The 19,003-nt window shown below is 51.8% G+C and overlaps 1 protein-coding gene and 2 long non-coding RNA genes across 12 annotated transcripts in view; 1 reads left to right on the forward strand and 2 right to left on the reverse strand.

The window, feature by feature from the left end:
• ARAP1 (ArfGAP with RhoGAP domain, ankyrin repeat and PH domain 1) overlaps positions 1–19,003 on the forward strand; it is a 279,811-nt gene that overhangs the window by 163,269 nt on the left and 97,539 nt on the right. For all 8 annotated transcript variants that reach the window (XM_040339771.1, XM_040339774.1, XM_040339773.1 and 5 more), the window contains one exon: positions 2,094–2,276. In XM_040339771.1, coding sequence (XP_040195705.1) covers positions 2,094–2,276 — 183 coding nt within the window. The remainder of the gene's footprint in view (positions 1–2,093; positions 2,277–19,003) is intronic.
• LOC120928782 lies at positions 12,741–14,589 on the reverse strand. 3 transcript variants are annotated; one of them, XR_005747314.1, is made up of 5 exons: positions 14,235–14,444; positions 13,698–14,085; positions 13,248–13,617; positions 13,020–13,099; positions 12,741–12,865 (listed from the first exon to the last, which is right to left on the reverse strand). It is a non-coding gene; the product is annotated as an uncharacterized LOC120928782 (long non-coding RNA). The 3 variants fall into 3 exon arrangements; XR_005747313.1 differs by lacking the exon at positions 14,235–14,444 and adding an exon at positions 14,455–14,589 and having other exon boundaries at positions 13,020–13,617; XR_005747312.1 differs by having other exon boundaries at positions 13,020–13,617.
• On the reverse strand, positions 14,894–16,106 carry LOC120928783. Its single transcript, XR_005747315.1, has 3 exons — positions 15,522–16,106; positions 15,059–15,446; positions 14,894–14,978 (listed from the first exon to the last, which is right to left on the reverse strand). It is a non-coding gene; the product is annotated as an uncharacterized LOC120928783 (long non-coding RNA).

Consider the following 19,003-nt stretch of genomic DNA (forward strand, 5'->3'; position numbering starts at 1 on the left):
CCCACAAACACTTTTCACATATTTATTTGTAACATTTATCATTTTCCCATCACTTCACAATTATGTGACACTTTGTGTCTCTCACATAAAATCCCAATAAAATACATTTACGTTTTTGGTTGTAATATGACAAAATGTGGGAAATTTCTAGGGGTATGTATACTTTTTCAAGCCACTGTATCTATCTATCTATCTATCTATCTATCTATCTGTTTCTCTATCTATCTATCTATCTATCTATCTATCTCTCTATCTCTCTATCTATCTATCTATCTATTTCTCTATCTATCTATCTCTCTATCTCTCTATCTCTCTATCTATCTATCTATCTATCTATCTATCTATCTATCTATCTTTAGTTGCATCAATGTATCAGACGTCACTTGTATCTGTGTACAATGGGCTTCCCGGAATGGTTACATAATGAGGGATTGTGGGAAGAGGCACTGCGGAGGGTTAATGATCCGTGGACACGTCCATACATTGGAATGTTCTTTGTGGCCGGGTCCGGCCCGTCCCTCTGGTCAGCTGATATTTGTGCTGGATCGGTCTGGGCGATCGGTCTGCGGAGACTGCGCAGTGCGCTCAGCAATTCAGGGTGACATTTAGAGGGTCACCGACTTTCTGAGGGGTTAACGGGGAGGGGGACAAATAAAACAAGATCACAAAATAGGTCCCAGCAGTCCCTGTGTCCAGATAGCAGCCAATACATAACTACAAGTCCCAGCAGTCCCTGTGTCCAGATAGCAGCCAATACAGAACTACAAGTCCCAGCAGTCCCTGTGTCCAGATAGCAGCCAATACAGGACTACAAGTCCCAGCAGTCCCTGTGTCCAGATAGCAGCCAATACAGGACTACAAGTCCCAGCAGTCCCTGTGTCCAGATAGCAGCCAATACATAACTACAAGTCCCAGCAGTTCCTGTGTCCTTATAGCAGCCAATACATAACTACAAGTCCCAGCAGTCCCTGTGTCCAGATAGCAGCCAATACAGAACTAAAAGTCCCAGCAGTCCCTGTGTCCAGATAGCAGCCAATACAGAACTACAAGTCCCAGCAGTCCCTGTGTCCAGATAGCAGCCAATACAGAACTACAAGTCCCAGCAGTCCCTGTGTCCAGATAGCAGCCAATACATAACTACAAGTCCCAGCAGTCCCTGTGTCCAGATAGCAGCCAATACAGAACTACAAGTCCCAGCAGTCCCTGTGTCCAGATAGCAGCCAATACAGAACTACAAGTCCCAGCAGTCCCCGTGTCCAGATAGCAGCCAATACAGAACTACAAGTCCCAGCAGTCCCTGTGTCCAGTTAGCAGCCAATACAGAACTACAAGTCCAAGCAGTACCTGTGTCCAGATAGCAGCCAATGATCAACTACAAGTCCCAGCAGTTCCTGTTCCCAGATAGCAGCCAATACATAACTACAAGTCCCAGCAGTCCCCGTGTCCAGATAGCAGCCAATACATAACTACCGGTCTCTGCACCAGAGGAGCTTACACTCTAATGTCCCCTCCCACAGTCACACACTATTATTATTATACATTTATATAGCTCTGACATATACCGCAGCGCTGTACAGAGATCACTGAGCCAGACACATCAGTTTCTGTACAGAGGAGCTTACACTCTAATGTCCCCCCCCCACAGTCACATCAGTCTCTGTACAGAGGAGCTTACACTCTAATGTCCCCCCCACAGTCACATCAGTCTCTGTACAGAGGAGCTTACACTCTAATATCCCCTCCCCCCCACAGTCACATCAGTCTCTGTACAGAGGAGCTTACACTCTAATGTCCCCTCCCCCCCACAGTCACATCAGTCTCTGTACAGAGGAGCTTACACTCTAATGTCCCCCCCACAGTCACATCAGTCTCTGTACAGAGGAGCTTACACTCTAATGTCCCCCCCACAGTCACACACTATTATTTTGACTCAGGACACCCAGCGTCTGATGTCCTCTTGTGATTGGACGTTGGTTGTTATTGTCTGGGAAGAGTTACCGTCTCTAATTATCTATTTATCACCTCCATCTGCTCCGGGGGGGATTAGTCTTCTTCTCCTTCACGGGTTCTCGTGTCTCTTCTAATCCTTCCAGCTCTTCCTGGAGCTCGGGAATGAAGTCAGTAACAGGTTTTGGGCAGCCAACGTCCCCCCGAGCGAAGCCATCAACGCCTGGAGCGGGGTGCAGGAGAGGAAGATCTTCATCACCGCCAAGTACCGCGAGGGCAAGTACCGCCGCTACCACCAGCTCTTCGGGAACCAGGCGGAGCTCAACAAGGTAAGAAGAACACCTTCATTTCTGACTCCCGAAACTCCCAGGTGGAAATATATTTGTAGTGCGAGAAAATCGTTATTCCTTCCTGCGCCGAGGCGCGAGTCACATGGTGTCTTCCAGGGAATCTTGGAGGGCCGGCTTTGTCTCATCAGTGGAGATTGTAAGGTGTTGCCTTATTCTGATCTGAGTTGTGATCTGAGTGCGTGGAGTCCTACGATCGATCTGGTCATGTAACTAATTAAGAAATGACATTGATGACCGGCAGCCCTCCATACATGGAGGAGCCGTCATCCAAATGCCCTCTGTTATGGGTGCCGGGTTTTGCATGTAAAAAACTTCAATGGACCCGAAGTCCCGAATTTTTACCGCGATTTTGACGCAATTATTTTTAGCTGTACATTCACTGTATATAACTGGTTGCTATGGAGTGGGGCTGGTAAGCCGCCCGCCACGTCCTTAACAACCGATGAGTCATCAGCTGTCAGCGGGCTTCCCCGCTGAATGTAAAAATAAAAAATTGCCTCCCCCCCACGGGAATGAGTTTTGGAGTGCATTGTACCCCTACCTACCCATTCACCCCAAAAAAAAGTCGTGTAGTGTAAAAATATACAGTAGACAGTTTTTGACAAGTCATTTATTAAAAATATCTTCTTCTTCCCTGCTTCTTTCTCCATCTTCTCCCGCATCTTCCTCCTCCGGGCTTCTCCTTCTTCCGCTCTTCTTCTTCTCTCCTGTCTTCTTTGTCTGGTGTTCTTCTTTCTCCAATCTTCTCCCGCATCTTCCTCCGCGGGTTTCTCTTTCTCCCACTTCTTCTTCTTCCGCTCTTCTTCTCTCTCCTGTCTTCTTTGTCCGGGGTTCTTTTTCCTCCGGTCTTTCTCCATCTTCTCCTGCATCTTCCTCTTCCGTGCTTCTACTTCTCCCGCTTCTTCTTCCGCTCTTCTTCTTTGTCCAGTGTTCTTCTTCCTCCAGTCTTCCTCCATTTTCTCCTACATCTTCCTCCTCTGGGATTCTCCTTTTCCCACTTCTTCTTCCGCTCTTCTTCTTTGTCCGGTGTTCTTCTTCCTCCAGTCTTCCTCAAACTTCTCCTGCATCTTCCTCTTCCGGGCTTCTCCTTCTCCCACATCTTCTTTTCCACTCTTCTTCTTTCTCCTGTCTTCTTTGTCCGGTGTACTTCTTCCTCCAACCTTCCTGCATCTTCCTTCTACAGGCTTCTCCTTCACCCGCTTCTTCTTCCGGTCTTCTTTCTCCTGTCTTCTTTGTCTTGTGTTCTTCTTCCTCCAGTCTTCCTCCATTTTCTTCCACATCTTCCTCCTCCGGGCTTCTCCTTCTCCCACTTCTTCTTCTTCCGCTCTTCTTCTCTCTCCTGTCCTCTTTGTCCAGGGTTCTTCATCCTCCAGTCTTTCTCCATCTTCTCCTGCATCTTCCTCTTCCGTGCTTCTCCTTCTCCCACTTCTTCTTCTTCCGCTTTTCTTCTTTCTCCTGTCTTCTTTGTCCGGTGTTCTTCTTCCTCTAGTCTTCCTCCATCTTCTCCTGCATCTTCCTTCTCCAGGCTTCTCCTTCTCCCGCTTCTTATTCCGCTCTTCTTCTCTCTCCTGTCTTCTTTGTCCGGTGTTCTTCTTCCTCCAAGTCTTCCTCTATCTTCTCCTGCATCTTCCTCCTCCGGGCTTCTCCTTCTCCCGCTTCTTCTCTCTCCTGTCTTCTTTGTCCGGTGTTCTTCTTCCTCCAACTTCTCCTGCTTCTTCCTCTTCCGGGCTTCTCCTTCTCCCACATCCTTTTCTTCCACTCTTCTTCTTTCTCCTGTCTTCTTTGTCCGGTGTTCTTCCTCCAAGTCTTCCTCCAACTTCTCTTGCATCTTCCTCTTCCGGGCTTCTCCTACGTCCTCTTCTTCTTCCACTCTTCTTCTCTCTCCTGTCTTCTTTGTCCGGTGTTCTTCTTCCTCCAGTCTTCCTCCATCTTCTCCTGCATCTTCCTCCTCCAGGCTTCTCCTTCTCCCGCTTTTTCTTCCGTTCTTCTTCTCTCTCCTGTCTTCTTTGTCCGGTGTTGTTCTTCCTCCGGTCTTCCTTGATCTTCTCCTGCATCTTCCTTGTCCGGGCTTCTCCTTCTCCCACGTCTTCTTCTTCCACTCTTCTTCTTTCTCCTGTCTTCTTTGTCCAGTGTTCTTCTTCCTCCGGTCTTCCTCCATCTTCTCCTGCATCTTCCTCCGCCGGGCTTCTCCTTCTCCCACTTCTTCTTCCGCTCTTCTTCTCTCTCCGCTCTTCTTTGTCCGGGGTTCTTCTTCCTCCAGTCTTCCTCCATCATCTTCTTCCTCCGGGCTTCTCCTCCTCCCGCTTCTTCTTCCGCTCTTCTCTCTCCTGTCTTCTTCCTCCATCTTCTCCCGCATCTTCCGTGCTTTTACTTCTCCCGCTTCTTCTTCCGCTCTTCTTCTTTGTCTAGTGTTCTTCTTCCTCCAGTCTTCCTCCATCTTCTCCTGCATCTTCCTCCTCCGGGTGTGTCCTTCTCCCGCTTCTTCCGCTCTTCTTTCTCCTGTCTTCTTTGTCCAGTGTTCTTCTTCCTCCGGTCTTCCTCCATCTTCTCCTGCATCTTCCTCCTCCAGGTTTCTCCTTTTCCCGCTTCTTCTTCCGCTCTTCTTCTTTCTCCTGTCTTCTTTGTCGGGTGTTCTTCTTCCTCCAGTCTTCCTCCATCTTCTCCTGCATCATCCTCCAGGTTTCGCCTTCTCCCACTTCTTCCGCTCTTCTTCTCTCTCCTGTCTTCTTTGTCGGGTGTTCTTCTTCCTCCAGTCTTCCTCCATCTTCTCCCGCATCTTCCTCCGCCGAGCTTCTCCCGCTTCTTCTTCCGCTCTTCTTCTCTCTCCTGTCTTCTTTGTCCGGTGTTTTTCCTACAAGTCTTCCTCTATCTTCTCCCGCATCTTCCTCCTCCGGCTTCTCCTTCTCCCGCTTCTTCTTCCCACTCTTCTTCTCTCTCCTGTCTTCTTTGTCCGGTGTTCTTCTTCCTCCATCTTCTCCTGCATCTTCCTCCTATGGGCTTCTCCTTCTCCCACTTCTTCTTCCGCTCTTCTTCTCTCTACGCTCTTCTTTGTCCGGGGTTCTTCTTCCTCCAGTCTTCCTTCATCTTCTCCTGCATCTTCCTCCTCTGGGCTACTCCTTCTCCCGCTTCTTCTTCCGCTCTTCTTCTCTCTCCTGTCTTCTTCCTCCATTTTCTCCGGCATCTTCAGTGCTTTTACTTCTCTCGCTTCTTCTTCCACTCTTCTTCTTTCTCCTGTCTTCTTTGTCCAGTGTTCTTCTTCCTCCGGTCTTCCTCCATCTTCTCCTGCATCTTCCTCCTATGGGCTTCTCCTTCTCCCACTTCTTCTTCTTCCGCTTTTCTTCTTTCTCCTGTCTTCTTTGTCCGGTGTTCTTCTTCCTCTAGTCTTCCTCCATCTTCTCCTGCATCTTCCTTCTCCAGGCTTCTCCTTCTCCCGCTTCTTATTCCGCTCTTCTTCTCTCTCCTGTCTTCTTTGTCCGGTGTTCTTCTTCCTCTAGTCTTCCTCTATCTTCTCCTGCATCTTCCTCCTCCGGGCTTCTCCTTCTCCCGCTTCTTCTCTCTCCTGTCTTCTTTGTCCGGTGTTCTTCTTCCTCCAACTTCTCCTGCTTCTTCCTCTTCCGGGCTTCTCCTTCTCCCACATCCTTTTCTTCCACTCTTCTTCTTTCTCCTGTCTTCTTTGTCCGGTGTTCTTCCTCCAAGTCTTCCTCCAACTTCTCTTGCATCTTCCTCTTCCGGGCTTCTCCTACGTCTTCTTCTTCTTCCACTCTTCTTCTCTCTCCTGTCTTCTTTGTCCGGTGTTCTTCTTCCTCCAGTCTTCCTCCATCTTCTCCTGCATCTTCCTCCTCCAGGCTTCTCCTTCTCCCGCTTTTTCTTCCGTTCTTCTTCTCTCTCCTGTCTTCTTTGTCCGGTGTTGTTCTTCCTCCGGTCTTCCTTGATCTTCTCCTGCATCTTCCTTGTCCGGGCTTCTCCTTCTCCCACGTCTTCTTCTTCCACTCTTCTTCTTTCTCCTGTCTTCTTTGTCCTGTGTTCTTCTTCCTCCAGTCTTCCTCCATCTTCTCCTGCATCTTCCTCCTCCAGGCTTCTCCTTCTCCCGCTTCTTCTTCCGCTCTTCTTCTCTCTCCTGTCTTCTTTGTCCAGTGTTCTTCTTCCTCCGGTCTTCCTCCATCTTCTCCTGCATCTTCCTCCGCCGGGCTTCTCCTTCTCCCACTTCTTCTTCCGCTCTTCTTCTCTCTCCGCTCTTCTTTGTCCGGGGTTCTTCTTCCTCCAGTCTTCCTCCATCATCTTCTTCTTCCGCTCTTCTCTCTCCTGTCTTCTTCCTCCATCTTCTCCCGCATCTTCCGTGCTTTTACTTCTCCCGCTTCTTCTTCCGCTCTTCTTCTTTGTCTAGTGTTCTTCTTCCTCCAGTCTTCCTCCATCTTCTCCTGCATCTTCCTCCTCCGGGTGTGTCCTTCTCCCGCTTCTTCCGCTCTTCTTTCTCCTGTCTTCTTTGTCCAGTGTTCTTCTTCCTCCGGTCTTCCTCCATCTTCTCCTGCATCTTCCTCCTCCAGGTTTCTCCTTTTCCCGCTTCTTCTTCCGCTCTTCTTCTTTCTCCTGTCTTCTTTGTCGGGTGTTCTTCTTCCTCCAGTCTTCCTCCATCTTCTCCTGCATCATCCTCCAGGTTTCGCCTTCTCCCACTTCTTCCGCTCTTCTTCTCTCTCCTGTCTTCTTTGTCGGGTGTTCTTCTTCCTCCAGTCTTCCTCCATCTTCTCCCGCATCTTCCTCCGCCGAGCTTCTCCCGCTTCTTCTTCCGCTCTTCTTCTCTCTCCTGTCTTCTTTGTCCGGTGTTTTTCCTACAAGTCTTCCTCTATCTTCTCCCGCATCTTCCTCCTCCGGCTTCTCCTTCTCCCGCTTCTTCTTCCCACTCTTCTTCTCTCTCCTGTCTTCTTTGTCCGGTGTTCTTCTTCCTCCATCTTCTCCTGCATCTTCCTCCTATGGGCTTCTCCTTCTCCCACTTCTTCTTCCGCTCTTCTTCTCTCTACGCTCTTCTTTGTCCGGGGTTCTTCTTCCTCCAGTCTTCCTTCATCTTCTCCTGCATCTTCCTCCTCTGGGCTACTCCTTCTCCCGCTTCTTCTTCCGCTCTTCTTCTCTCTCCTGTCTTCTTCCTCCATTTTCTCCGGCATCTTCAGTGCTTTTACTTCTCTCGCTTCTTCTTCCACTCTTCTTCTTTCTCCTGTCTTCTTTGTCCAGTGTTCTTCTTCCTCCGGTCTTCCTCCATCTTCTCCTGCATCTTCCTCCTATGGGCTTCTCCTTCTCCCACTTCTTCTTCTTCCGCTTTTCTTCTTTCTCCTGTCTTCTTTGTCCGGTGTTCTTCTTCCTCTAGTCTTCCTCCATCTTCTCCTGCATCTTCCTTCTCCAGGCTTCTCCTTCTCCCGCTTCTTATTCCGCTCTTCTTCTCTCTCCTGTCTTCTTTGTCCGGTGTTCTTCTTCCTCTAGTCTTCCTCTATCTTCTCCTGCATCTTCCTCCTCCGGGCTTCTCCTTCTCCCGCTTCTTCTCTCTCCTGTCTTCTTTGTCCGGTGTTCTTCTTCCTCCAACTTCTCCTGCTTCTTCCTCTTCCGGGCTTCTCCTTCTCCCACATCCTTTTCTTCCACTCTTCTTCTTTCTCCTGTCTTCTTTGTCCGGTGTTCTTCCTCCAAGTCTTCCTCCAACTTCTCTTGCATCTTCCTCTTCCGGGCTTCTCCTACGTCTTCTTCTTCTTCCACTCTTCTTCTCTCTCCTGTCTTCTTTGTCCGGTGTTCTTCTTCCTCCAGTCTTCCTCCATCTTCTCCTGCATCTTCCTCCTCCAGGCTTCTCCTTCTCCCGCTTTTTCTTCCGTTCTTCTTCTCTCTCCTGTCTTCTTTGTCCGGTGTTGTTCTTCCTCCGGTCTTCCTTGATCTTCTCCTGCATCTTCCTTGTCCGGGCTTCTCCTTCTCCCACGTCTTCTTCTTCCACTCTTCTTCTTTCTCCTGTCTTCTTTGTCCTGTGTTCTTCTTCCTCCAGTCTTCCTCCATCTTCTCCTGCATCTTCCTCCTCCAGGCTTCTCCTTCTCCCGCTTCTTCTTCCGCTCTTCTTCTCTCTCCTGTCTTCTTTGTCCAGTGTTCTTCTTCCTCCGGTCTTCCTCCATCTTCTCCTGCATCTTCCTCCGCCGGGCTTCTCCTTCTCCCACTTCTTCTTCCGCTCTTCTTCTCTCTCCGCTCTTCTTTGTCCGGGGTTCTTCTTCCTCCAGTCTTCCTCCATCATCTTCTTCTTCCGCTCTTCTCTCTCCTGTCTTCTTCCTCCATCTTCTCCCGCATCTTCCGTGCTTTTACTTCTCCCGCTTCTTCTTCCGCTCTTCTTCTTTGTCTAGTGTTCTTCTTCCTCCAGTCTTCCTCCATCTTCTCCTGCATCTTCCTCCTCCGGGTGTGTCCTTCTCCCGCTTCTTCCGCTCTTCTTTCTCCTGTCTTCTTTGTCCAGTGTTCTTCTTCCTCCGGTCTTCCTCCATCTTCTCCTGCATCTTCCTCCTCCAGGTTTCTCCTTTTCCCGCTTCTTCTTCCGCTCTTCTTCTTTCTCCTGTCTTCTTTGTCGGGTGTTCTTCTTCCTCCAGTCTTCCTCCATCTTCTCCTGCATCATCCTCCAGGTTTCGCCTTCTCCCACTTCTTCCGCTCTTCTTCTCTCTCCTGTCTTCTTTGTCGGGTGTTCTTCTTCCTCCAGTCTTCCTCCATCTTCTCCCGCATCTTCCTCCGCCGAGCTTCTCCCGCTTCTTCTTCCGCTCTTCTTCTCTCTCCTGTCTTCTTTGTCCGGTGTTTTTCCTACAAGTCTTCCTCTATCTTCTCCCGCATCTTCCTCCTCCGGCTTCTCCTTCTCCCGCTTCTTCTTCCCACTCTTCTTCTCTCTCCTGTCTTCTTTGTCCGGTGTTCTTCTTCCTCCATCTTCTCCTGCATCTTCCTCCTATGGGCTTCTCCTTCTCCCACTTCTTCTTCTTCCGCTCTTCTTCTCTCTACGCTCTTCTTTGTCCGGGGTTCTTCTTCCTCCAGTCTTCCTTCATCTTCTCCTGCATCTTCCTCCTCCGGGCTACTCCTTCTCCCGCTTCTTCTTCCGCTCTTCTTCTCTCTCCTGTCTTCTTCCTCCATTTTCTCCGGCATCTTCAGTGCTTTTACTTCTCTCGCTTCTTCTTCCACTCTTCTTCTTTCTCCTGTCTTCTTTGTCCAGTGTTCTTCTTCCTCCGGTCTTCCTCCATCTTCTCCTGCATCTTCCTCCTATGGGCTTCTCCTTCTCCTACTTCTTCTTCTTCCGCTCTTCTTTCTCCTCTCTTCTTTGTCCGGTGTTCTTCTTTCTCCGGTCTTCCTCCATCTTCTCCTGCACCTTCCTCCTCCAGGTTTCTCCTTCTCCTGCTTCTTCTTCCGCTCTTCTTTTTTCTCCTGTCTTCTTTGTCCGGTGTTCTTCTTCCTCCAGTCTTCCTCCATCTTCTCCTGCATCATCCTCCAGGTTTCTCCTTCTCCCACTTTTTCTTCCGCTCTTTTTCTCTCTCCTGTCTTCTTTGTCCGGTGTTCTTCTTTCTCCAGTCTTCCTCCATCTTCTCCCGCCTCTTCCTCCGCCGGGCTTCGCTTTCTCCCGCTTCTTCTTCCGCTCTTCTTCTCTCTCCTGTCTTCTTTGTCCGGTGTTCTTCTTCCTCCATCTTCTCCTGCATCTTCCTCTTCCGGGCTTCTACTTCTCCCGCTTCTTCTTCCGCTCTTCTTCTTTGTCCGGCATTCTTCTTCCTCTGCCGATAACCCTCCGTCCCGCTGATCTGTCCGTGCCGATGTTAAGCATTTCTCAGATAACGATGGGGGGGTGTGACCATCAGATTACGTCACCCCGAGGCCCCACCCCCCTTGTGACGTCACAGACCCACCATGCCCTGATGGCCACGCCCCCCCATTGTTATCAAATAAATTCTTGACAGATAAGCGGATACGTAGCATCAGAGGAGGGTTGGCGGGAGAGGAAGAGGAACACCGGACAAAAGAAGACAGGAGAAAGAAGAAGAAACGGGAGAAGGAGAAGCCCGGAAGAGGAAGATGCGGGAGAAGAAGATATTTTTAATAAAAGACTGGTCAAAAACCGTCTACTGTATTTTTCCACACTACACGACACTACAATACCCGATACCCATTCACAAAATGGGGAGGCCGGGATCTAGGGGGTCCCCTTGTTAAAGGGTGCTTCCAGATTCCGATATTCTGCATTAATAGGGTCCCTTTTGCAATACCAGATTTCACCTGTAGGGTGCAGCTAATGAGGCTGCTAGCGGGGCTGAAGCCTCATGTCATATGACACCTTGCTGTATAACTCCTGTTGTGAGACTGCCAGTTGTTTGTTCTTCATCTCCTTTTGTATGTATTACATCGGGACTTTTACATTTCCTTGTTTTATTCGTTGAGATGTGGAATTTCCAGTTTGTCGGAATCAGTTATTTCATGAATGTGGACCATCCACTCGGCAATGTTTGTAGATCTCGGTGGAGATATCGGTGACTCACGTGTCGCCCTGTTCAGTCGGGTTTACATTCCAACGAAACCCCCCCCACCCCCCAGGTCAGATGTCCCGGCGATGTGCTGACTGACCATCTCTATTACTGCGCATTCCGCAGAGTCAGCTGATACCGTCCGGGCTTTTCTGTACACCGCTATTGTGTCCCCCGTCATCCCACCCCAGACCTCAGAGAAGACCTAAAGAGGACCTGTCACTCACTGTACACCGCTATTGTGTCCCCCGTCATCCCACCCCAGACCTCAGAGAAGACCTAAAGAGGACCTGTCACTAACTGTACACCGCTATTGTGTCCCCCGTCATCCCACCCCAGACCTCAGAGAAGACCTAAAGAGGACCTGTCACTAACTGTACACCGCTATTGTGTCCCCCGTCATCCCACCCCAGACCTCAGAGAAGACCTAAAGAGGACCTGTCACTAACTGTACACCGCTATTGTGTCCCCCGTCATCCCACCCCCAGACCTCAGAGAAGACCTAAAGAGGACCTGTCACTAACTGTACACCGCTATTGTGTCCCCCTTCATCCCACCCCAGAAAAGACCTAAAGAGGACCTGTCACTAACTGTACACCGCTATTGTGTCCCCTGTCATTCCACCCCAAACCTCAGTCATAGAGAAGACATGAAGAGGACCTGTCACTAACTGTACACCGCTATTGTGTCCCCCGTCATCCCACCCCAGACCTCAGAGAAGACCTAAAGGGGACCTGTCACTAACTGTACACCGCTATTGTGTCCCCCGTCATCCCACCCCAGACCTCAGAGAAGACCTAAAGAGGACCTGTCACTAACTGTACACCGCTATTGTGTCCCCCGTCATCCCACCCCAGACCTCAGCCATAGAGAAGACCTAAAGAGGACCTGTCACTAACTGTACACCGCTATTGTGTCCCCCGTCATCCCACCCCAGACCTCAGAGAAGACCTAAAGAGGACCTGTCACTAACTGTACACCGCTATTGTGTCCCCTGTCATCCCACACTAGACCTCAGCCATAGAGAATACCTAAAGAGGACCTGTCACTAACTGTACACCATTATTGTGTCCCCCGTCATCCCACCCCAGAACCCCAGCCATAGAGAAGACCTAAAGCGGACCTGTCACTAACTATACACCGCTATTGTGTCCCCCATCATCCCACCCCAGACCTCAGAGAAGACCTAAAGAGGACCTGTCACTAACTGTACACCGCTATTGTGTCCCCCGTCACCCCACCCCAGACCTCAGAGAAGACCTAAAGAGGACCTGTCACTAACTGTACACCGCTATTGTGTCCTCCGTCATCCCACCCCAGACCTCAGAGAAGACCTAAAGAGGACCTGTCACTAACTGTACACCGCTATTGTGTCCCCCGTCATCCCACCCCAGACCTCAGAGAAGACCTAAAGAGGACCTGTCACTAACTGTACACCGGTATTGTGTCCCCCGTCATCCCATCCCAGACCTCAGAGAAGACCTAAAGAGGACCTGTCACTAACTGTACACCGCTATTGTGTCCCCCGTCATCCCACCCCAGACCTCAGAGAAGACCTAGAGAGGACCTGTCACTAACTGTACACCGCTATTGTGTCCCCCGTCATCCCATCCCAGACCTCAGAGAAGACCTAAAGAGGACCTGTCACTAACTGTACACCGCTATTGTGTCCCCCGTCATCCCACCCCAGACCTCAGAGAAGACCTAAAGAGGACCTGTCACTAACTGTACACCGCTATTGTGTCCCCCGTCACCCCATACCAGACCTCAGAGAAGACCTAAAGAGGACCTGTCACTAAGTGTACACCGCTATTGTGTCCCCCGTCATCCCACCCCAGACAAGACCTAAAGAGGACCTGTCACTAACTGTACACCGCTATTGTGTCCCCCGTCATCCCACCCCAGACCTCAGCCATAGAGAAGACCTAAAGAGGACCTGTTACTAACTGTACACCGCTATTGTGTCCCCCGTCATCCCACCCCAGACCTCAGAGAAGACCTAAAGAGGACCTGTCACTAACTGTACACCGCTATTGTGTCCCCCGTCATCCCACCCCAGACCTCAGAGAAGACCTAAAGAGGACCTGTCACTAACTGTACACCGCTATTGTGTCCCCCGTCATCCCAGCCCAGACCTCAGAGAAGACCTAAAGAGGACCTGTCACTAACTGTACACCGCTATTGTGTCCCCCGTCATCCAACCCCCGACCTCAGCCATAGAGAAGACCTAAAGAGGACCTGTCACTAACTGTACACCGCTATTGTGTCCCCCGTCATCCCACCCCAGACCTCAGCCATAGAGAAGACCTAAAGAGGACCTGTCACTAACTGTACACCGCTATTGTGTCCCCCGTCATCCCACCCCAGACCTCAGAGAAGACCTAGAGAGGACCTGTCACTAACTGTACACCGCTATTGTGTCCCCCGTCATCTCACCCCAGACCTCAGAGAAGACCTAAAGAGGACCTGTCACTAACTGTACACCGCTATTGTGTCCCCCGTCATCCCACCCCAGACCTCAGAGAAGACCTAAAGAGGACCTGTCACTAACTGTACACCGGTATTGTGTCCCCCATCATCCCACCCCAGACCTCAGAGAAGACCTAAAGAGGACCTGTCACTAACTGTACACCGCTATTGTGTCCCCCGTCATCCCACCCCAGACCTCAGAGAAGACCTAAAGAGGACCTGTCACTAACTGTACACCGCTATTGTGTCCCCCGTCATCCCAGCCCAGACCTCAGAGAAGACCTAAAGAGGACCTGTCACTAACTGTACACCGCTATTGTGTCCCCCATCATCCCACCCCAGACCTCAGAGAAGACCTAAAGAGGACCTGTCACTAACTGTACACCGCTATTGTGTCCCCCGTCATCCAACCCCCGACCTCAGCCATAGAGAAGACCTAAAGAGGACCTGTCACTAACTGTACACCGCTATTGTGTCCCCCGTCATCCCACCCCAGACCTCAGAGAAGACCTAGAGAGGACCTGTCACTAACTGTACACCGCTATTGTGTCCCCCGTCATCTCACCCCAGACCTCAGAGAAGACCTAAAGAGGACCTGTCACTAACTGTACACCGCTATTGTGTCCCCCGTCATCCCACCCCAGACCTCAGTCATAGAGAAGACCTAAAGAGGACCTGTCACTAACTGTACACCGCTATTGTGTCCCCCGTCATCCCACCCCAGACCTCAGCCATAGAGAAGACCTAAAGAGGACCTGTCACTAACTGTACACCGCTATTGTGTCCCCCGTCATCCCACCCCAGACCTCAGCCATAGAGAAGACCTAAAGAGGATCCGGTCACTAACTGTACACCGCTATTGTGTCCCCCATCATCCCAGCCCAGACCTCAGAGAAGACCTAAAGAGGACCTGTCACTAACTGTACACCGCTATTGTGTCCCCCATCATCCCACCCCAGACCTCAGAGAAGACCTAAAGAGGACCTGTCACTAACTGTACACCGCTATTGTGTCCCCCGTCATCCCACCCCAGACCTCAGAGAAGACCTAAAGAGGACCTGTCACTAACTGTACACCGCTATTGTGTCCCCCGTCATCCCACCCCAGACCTCAGAGAAGACCTAAAGAGGACCTGTCACTAACTGTACACCGCTATTGTGTCCCCCGTCATCCCAGCCCAGACCTCAGAAGACCTAAAGAGGACCTGTCACTAACTGTACACCGCTATTGTGTCCCCCGTCATCCCACCCCAGACCTCAGAGAAGACCTAAAGAGGACCTGTCACTAACTGTACACCGCTATTGTGTCCCCCATCATCCCACCCCAGAACTCAGCCATAGAGAAGACCTAAAGAGGACCTGTCACTAACTGTACACCACTATTGTGTCCCCCGTCATCCCACCCCAGACCTCAGAGAAGACCTAAAGAGGACCTGTCACTAACTGTACACAGCTATTGTGTCCCCCGTCATCCCACCCCAGACCTCAGAGAAGACCTAAAGAGGACCTGTCACTAACTGTACACCGCTATTGTGTCCCCCGTCATCCCACCCCAGACCTCAGAGAAGACCTAAAGAGAACCTGTCACTAACTGTACACCGGTATTGTGTCCCCCGTCATCCCATCCCAGACCTCAGAGAAGACCTAAAGAGGACCTGTCACTAACTGTACACCACTATTGTGTCCCCCGTCACCCCACCCCAGACCTCAGAGAAGACCTAAAGAGGACCTGTCACTAACTGTACACCGCTATTGTGTCCCCCGTCATCCAACCCCCGACCTCAGCCATAGAGAAGACCTAAAGAGGACCTGTCACTAACTGTACACCGCTATTGTGTCCCCCGTCATCCCACCCCAGACCTCAGAGAAGACCTAGAGAGGACCTGTCACTAACTGTACACCGCTATTGTGTCCCCCGTCATCTCACCCCAGACCTCAGAGAAGACCTAAAGAGGACCTGTCACTAACTGTACACCGCTATTGTGTCCCCCGTCATCCCACCCCAGACCTCAGTCATAGAGAAGACCTAAAGAGGACCTGTCACTAACTGTACACCGCTATTGTGTCCCCCGTCATCCCACCCCAGACCTCAGCCATAGAGAAGACCTAAAGAGGACCTGTCACTAACTGTACACCGCTATTGTGTCCCCCGTCATCCCACCCCAGACCTCAGCCATAGAGAAGACCTAAAGAGGATCCGGTCACTAACTGTACACCGCTATTGTGTCCCCCATCATCCCACCCCAGACCTCAGAGAAGACCTAAAGAGGACCTGTCACTAACTGTACACCGCTATTGTGTCCCCCGTCATCCCACCCCAGACCTCAGAGAAGACCTAAAGAGGACCTGTCACTAACTGTACACCGCTATTGTGTCCCCCGTCATCCCACCCCAGACCTCAGAGAAGACCTAAAGAGGACCTGTCACTAACTGTACACCGCTATTGTGTCCCCCGTCATCCCACCACAGACCCCAGCCATAGAGAAGACCTAAAGAGGACCTGTCACTAACTGTACACTGCTATTGTGTCCCCCGTCATCCCACCCCAGACCTCAGAGAAGACCTAAAGAGGACCTGTCACTAACTGTACACCCCTATTGTGTCCCCCGTCATCCCACCCCAGACCTCAGAGAAGACCTAAAGAGGAGCTGTCACTAACTGTACACTGCTATTGTGTCCCCCGTCATCCCAGCCCAGACCTCAGAGAAGACCTAAAGAGGACCTGTCACTAACTGTACACCGCTATTGTGTCCCCCGTCATCCCACCCCAGACCTCAGAGAAGACCTAAAGAGGACCTGTCACTAACTGTACACCGCTATTGTGTCCCCCATCATCCCACCCCAGAACTCAGCCATAGAGAAGACCTAAAGAGGACCTGTCACTAACTGTACACCACTATTGTGTCCCCCGTCATCCCACCCCAGACCTCAGAGAAGACCTAAAGAGGACCTGTCACTAACTGTACACAGCTATTGTGTCCCCCGTCATCCCACCCCAGACCTCAGAGAAGACCTAAAGAGGACCTGTCACTAACTGTACACCGGTATTGTGTCCCCCGTCATCCCATCCCAGACCTCAGAGAAGACCTAAAGAGGACCTGTCACTAACTGTACACCACTATTGTGTCCCCCGTCACCCCACCCCAGACCTCAGAGAAGACCTAAAGAGGACCTGTCACTAACTGTACACAGCTATTGTGTCCCCCGTCATCCCACCCCAGACCCCAGCCATAGCGAACATCTTGTGAGATTGTTTCTTTGTCAGTGGGCAAATGTACAAAATCAGCAGGGGGGGGGGGGGTCACATACTTTTTCCCCCTCACTGTAGCTGTTTTTCTGGAATTTATCTTTCCGATCGTCATTCCGTCCCGCCTGAGACGAACAAGCAGAGAAGTCACAAAGTAATAATACCGGATTCTCCTCACCGTTTCGGGTCATTTCACACATTTTTTGGTCTTTTGAAGTCCCATGAGAAGCGTCAGTGATTGTTGGTGAGGTTGTGGGAGGAGTCAGAGGTCCGGGTTGCCGGGTGTCGCTGGATCGGCGATGTGTCTGGCAGGGGGACAAGGGGAGTAAATGTGCGCTCCGTCTTCTTCGCTCCGCTCCTCCAGCTGCGGGACGGAGTCTCCGGACAAAGGAAACAGCTGACTCTGCACCGGGGGAGATCTCCCGACTCTGCAGCTGGAAAAGGGAGACTCCACACCACCCAACCACCGCTGGGGAACCTTCCATAGGAGCTGAGCCTGCAGGACCGGACCTACCCGGACAGTCCTTTCATAAGAGGAGCCTGCAGAACGGGAATTACCCGGACAGTCCCTTCATAAGAGGAGCTGAGCCTGCAGAACGGGACCTACCCGGACAGTCCTTCCATAAGAGGAGCTGAGCCTGCAGAACGGGACCTACCCGGACAGTCCTTCCATAAGAGGAGCTGAGCCTGCAGAACGGGACCTACCCGGACAGTCCTTCCATAAGAGGAGCTGAGCCTGCAGAACCGGACCTACCCGGACAGTCCTTCCATAAGAGGAGCTGAGCCTGCAGAACGGGACCTACCCGGACAGTCCTTCCATAAGAGGAGCTGAGCCAGCAGAATGGGACCTACCCGGACAGTCCCTCCATAAGAGGAGCCTGCAGAACGGGACCTACCCGGACAGTCTCTCCATAAGAGGAGCCTGCAGAACGGGACCTACCCGGACAGTCCTTCCATAAGAGGAGCCTGCAGAACAGGACCTACCCGGACAGTCCTTCCATAAGAGGAGCCTGCAGAACAGGACCTACCCGGACAGTCCTTCCATAAGAGGAGCCTGCAGAACGGGACCTACCCGGACAGTCCCTCCATAAGAGGAGCCCGCAGAACGGGACCTACCCAGACAGTCCTTTCATAAGAGGAGCCTGCAGAACGGGACCTACCCGGACAGTCCCTCCATAAGAGGAGCCCGCAGAACGGGACCTACCCGGACAGTCCCTCCATAAGAGGAGCCTGCAGAACGGGACCTACCCGGACAGTCCTTCCATAAGAGGAGCCTGCAGAACGGGACCTACCCGGACAGTCCCTCCATAAGAGGAGCCTGCAGAACGGGACCTACCCGGACAGTCCTTCCATAAGAGGAGCCTGCAGAACGGGACCTACCCGGACAGTCCCTCCATAAGAGGAGCCTGCAGAACGGGACCTACCCGGACAGTCCCTCCATAAGAGGAGCCTGCAGAAAGAGACCTACCCGGACAGTCCCTCCATAAGAGGAGCCTACAGAACGGGACCTACCTGGACAGTCCCTCCATAAGAGGAGCCTGCAGAACGGGACCTACCCAGACAGTCCCTCCATAAGAGGAGCCCACAGAACGGGACCTACCCGGACAGTCCCTCCATAAGAGGAGCCTGCAGAACGGGACCTACCCGGACAGTCCCTCCATAAGAGGAGCCTGCAGAACGGGACCTACCCGGACAGTCCTTTCATAAGAGGAGCCTGCAGAACGGGACCTACCCGGACAGTCTCTTCATAAGAGGAGCCTGCAGAACGGGACCTACCCGGACAGTCCCTCCATAAGAGGAGCCTGCAGAATGGGACCTACCCGAACAGTCCCTCCATAAGAGGAGCCTGCAGAACGGGACCTACCTGGACAGTCCCTCCATAAGAGGAGCCCGCAGAACGGGACCTACCCGGACAGTCCTTCCATAAGAGGAGCCTGCAGAACGGGACCTACCCGGACAGTCCCTCCATAAGAGGAGCCCGCAGAACGGCACCTACCCGGACAGTCCTTTCATAAGAGGAGCCTGCAGAACGGGACCTACCCGGACAGTCCCTCCATAAAAGGAGCCTGCAGAACGGGACCTACCCGGACAGTCCCTCCATAAGAGGAGCCCGCAGAACCGGACCTACCCGGACAGTCCTTCCATAAGAGGAGCCTGCAGAACGGGACCTACCCGGACAGTCTCTCCATAAGAGGAGCCTGCAGAACGGGACCTACCTGGACAGTCTCTCCATAAGAGGAGCCCGCAGAACGGGACCTACCCGGACAGTCCTTCCATAAGAGGAGCCTGCAGAACAGGACCTACCCGGACAGTCCCTCCATAAGAGGAGCCTGCAGAACGGGACCTTCCCGGACAGTCCCTCCATAAGAGGAGCCTGCAGAACGGGACCTACCCTGACAGTCCCTCCATAAGAGGAGCCTGTAGAACGGGACCTACCCGGACAGTCCCTCTATAAGAGGAGCCTGCAGAACGGGACCTACCCGGACAGTCCCTCCA

Source organism: Rana temporaria, chromosome 2 (genome assembly GCF_905171775.1).
Source record: "Rana temporaria chromosome 2, aRanTem1.1, whole genome shotgun sequence".
Taxonomy (NCBI): Eukaryota; Metazoa; Chordata; class Amphibia; order Anura; family Ranidae; genus Rana; species Rana temporaria.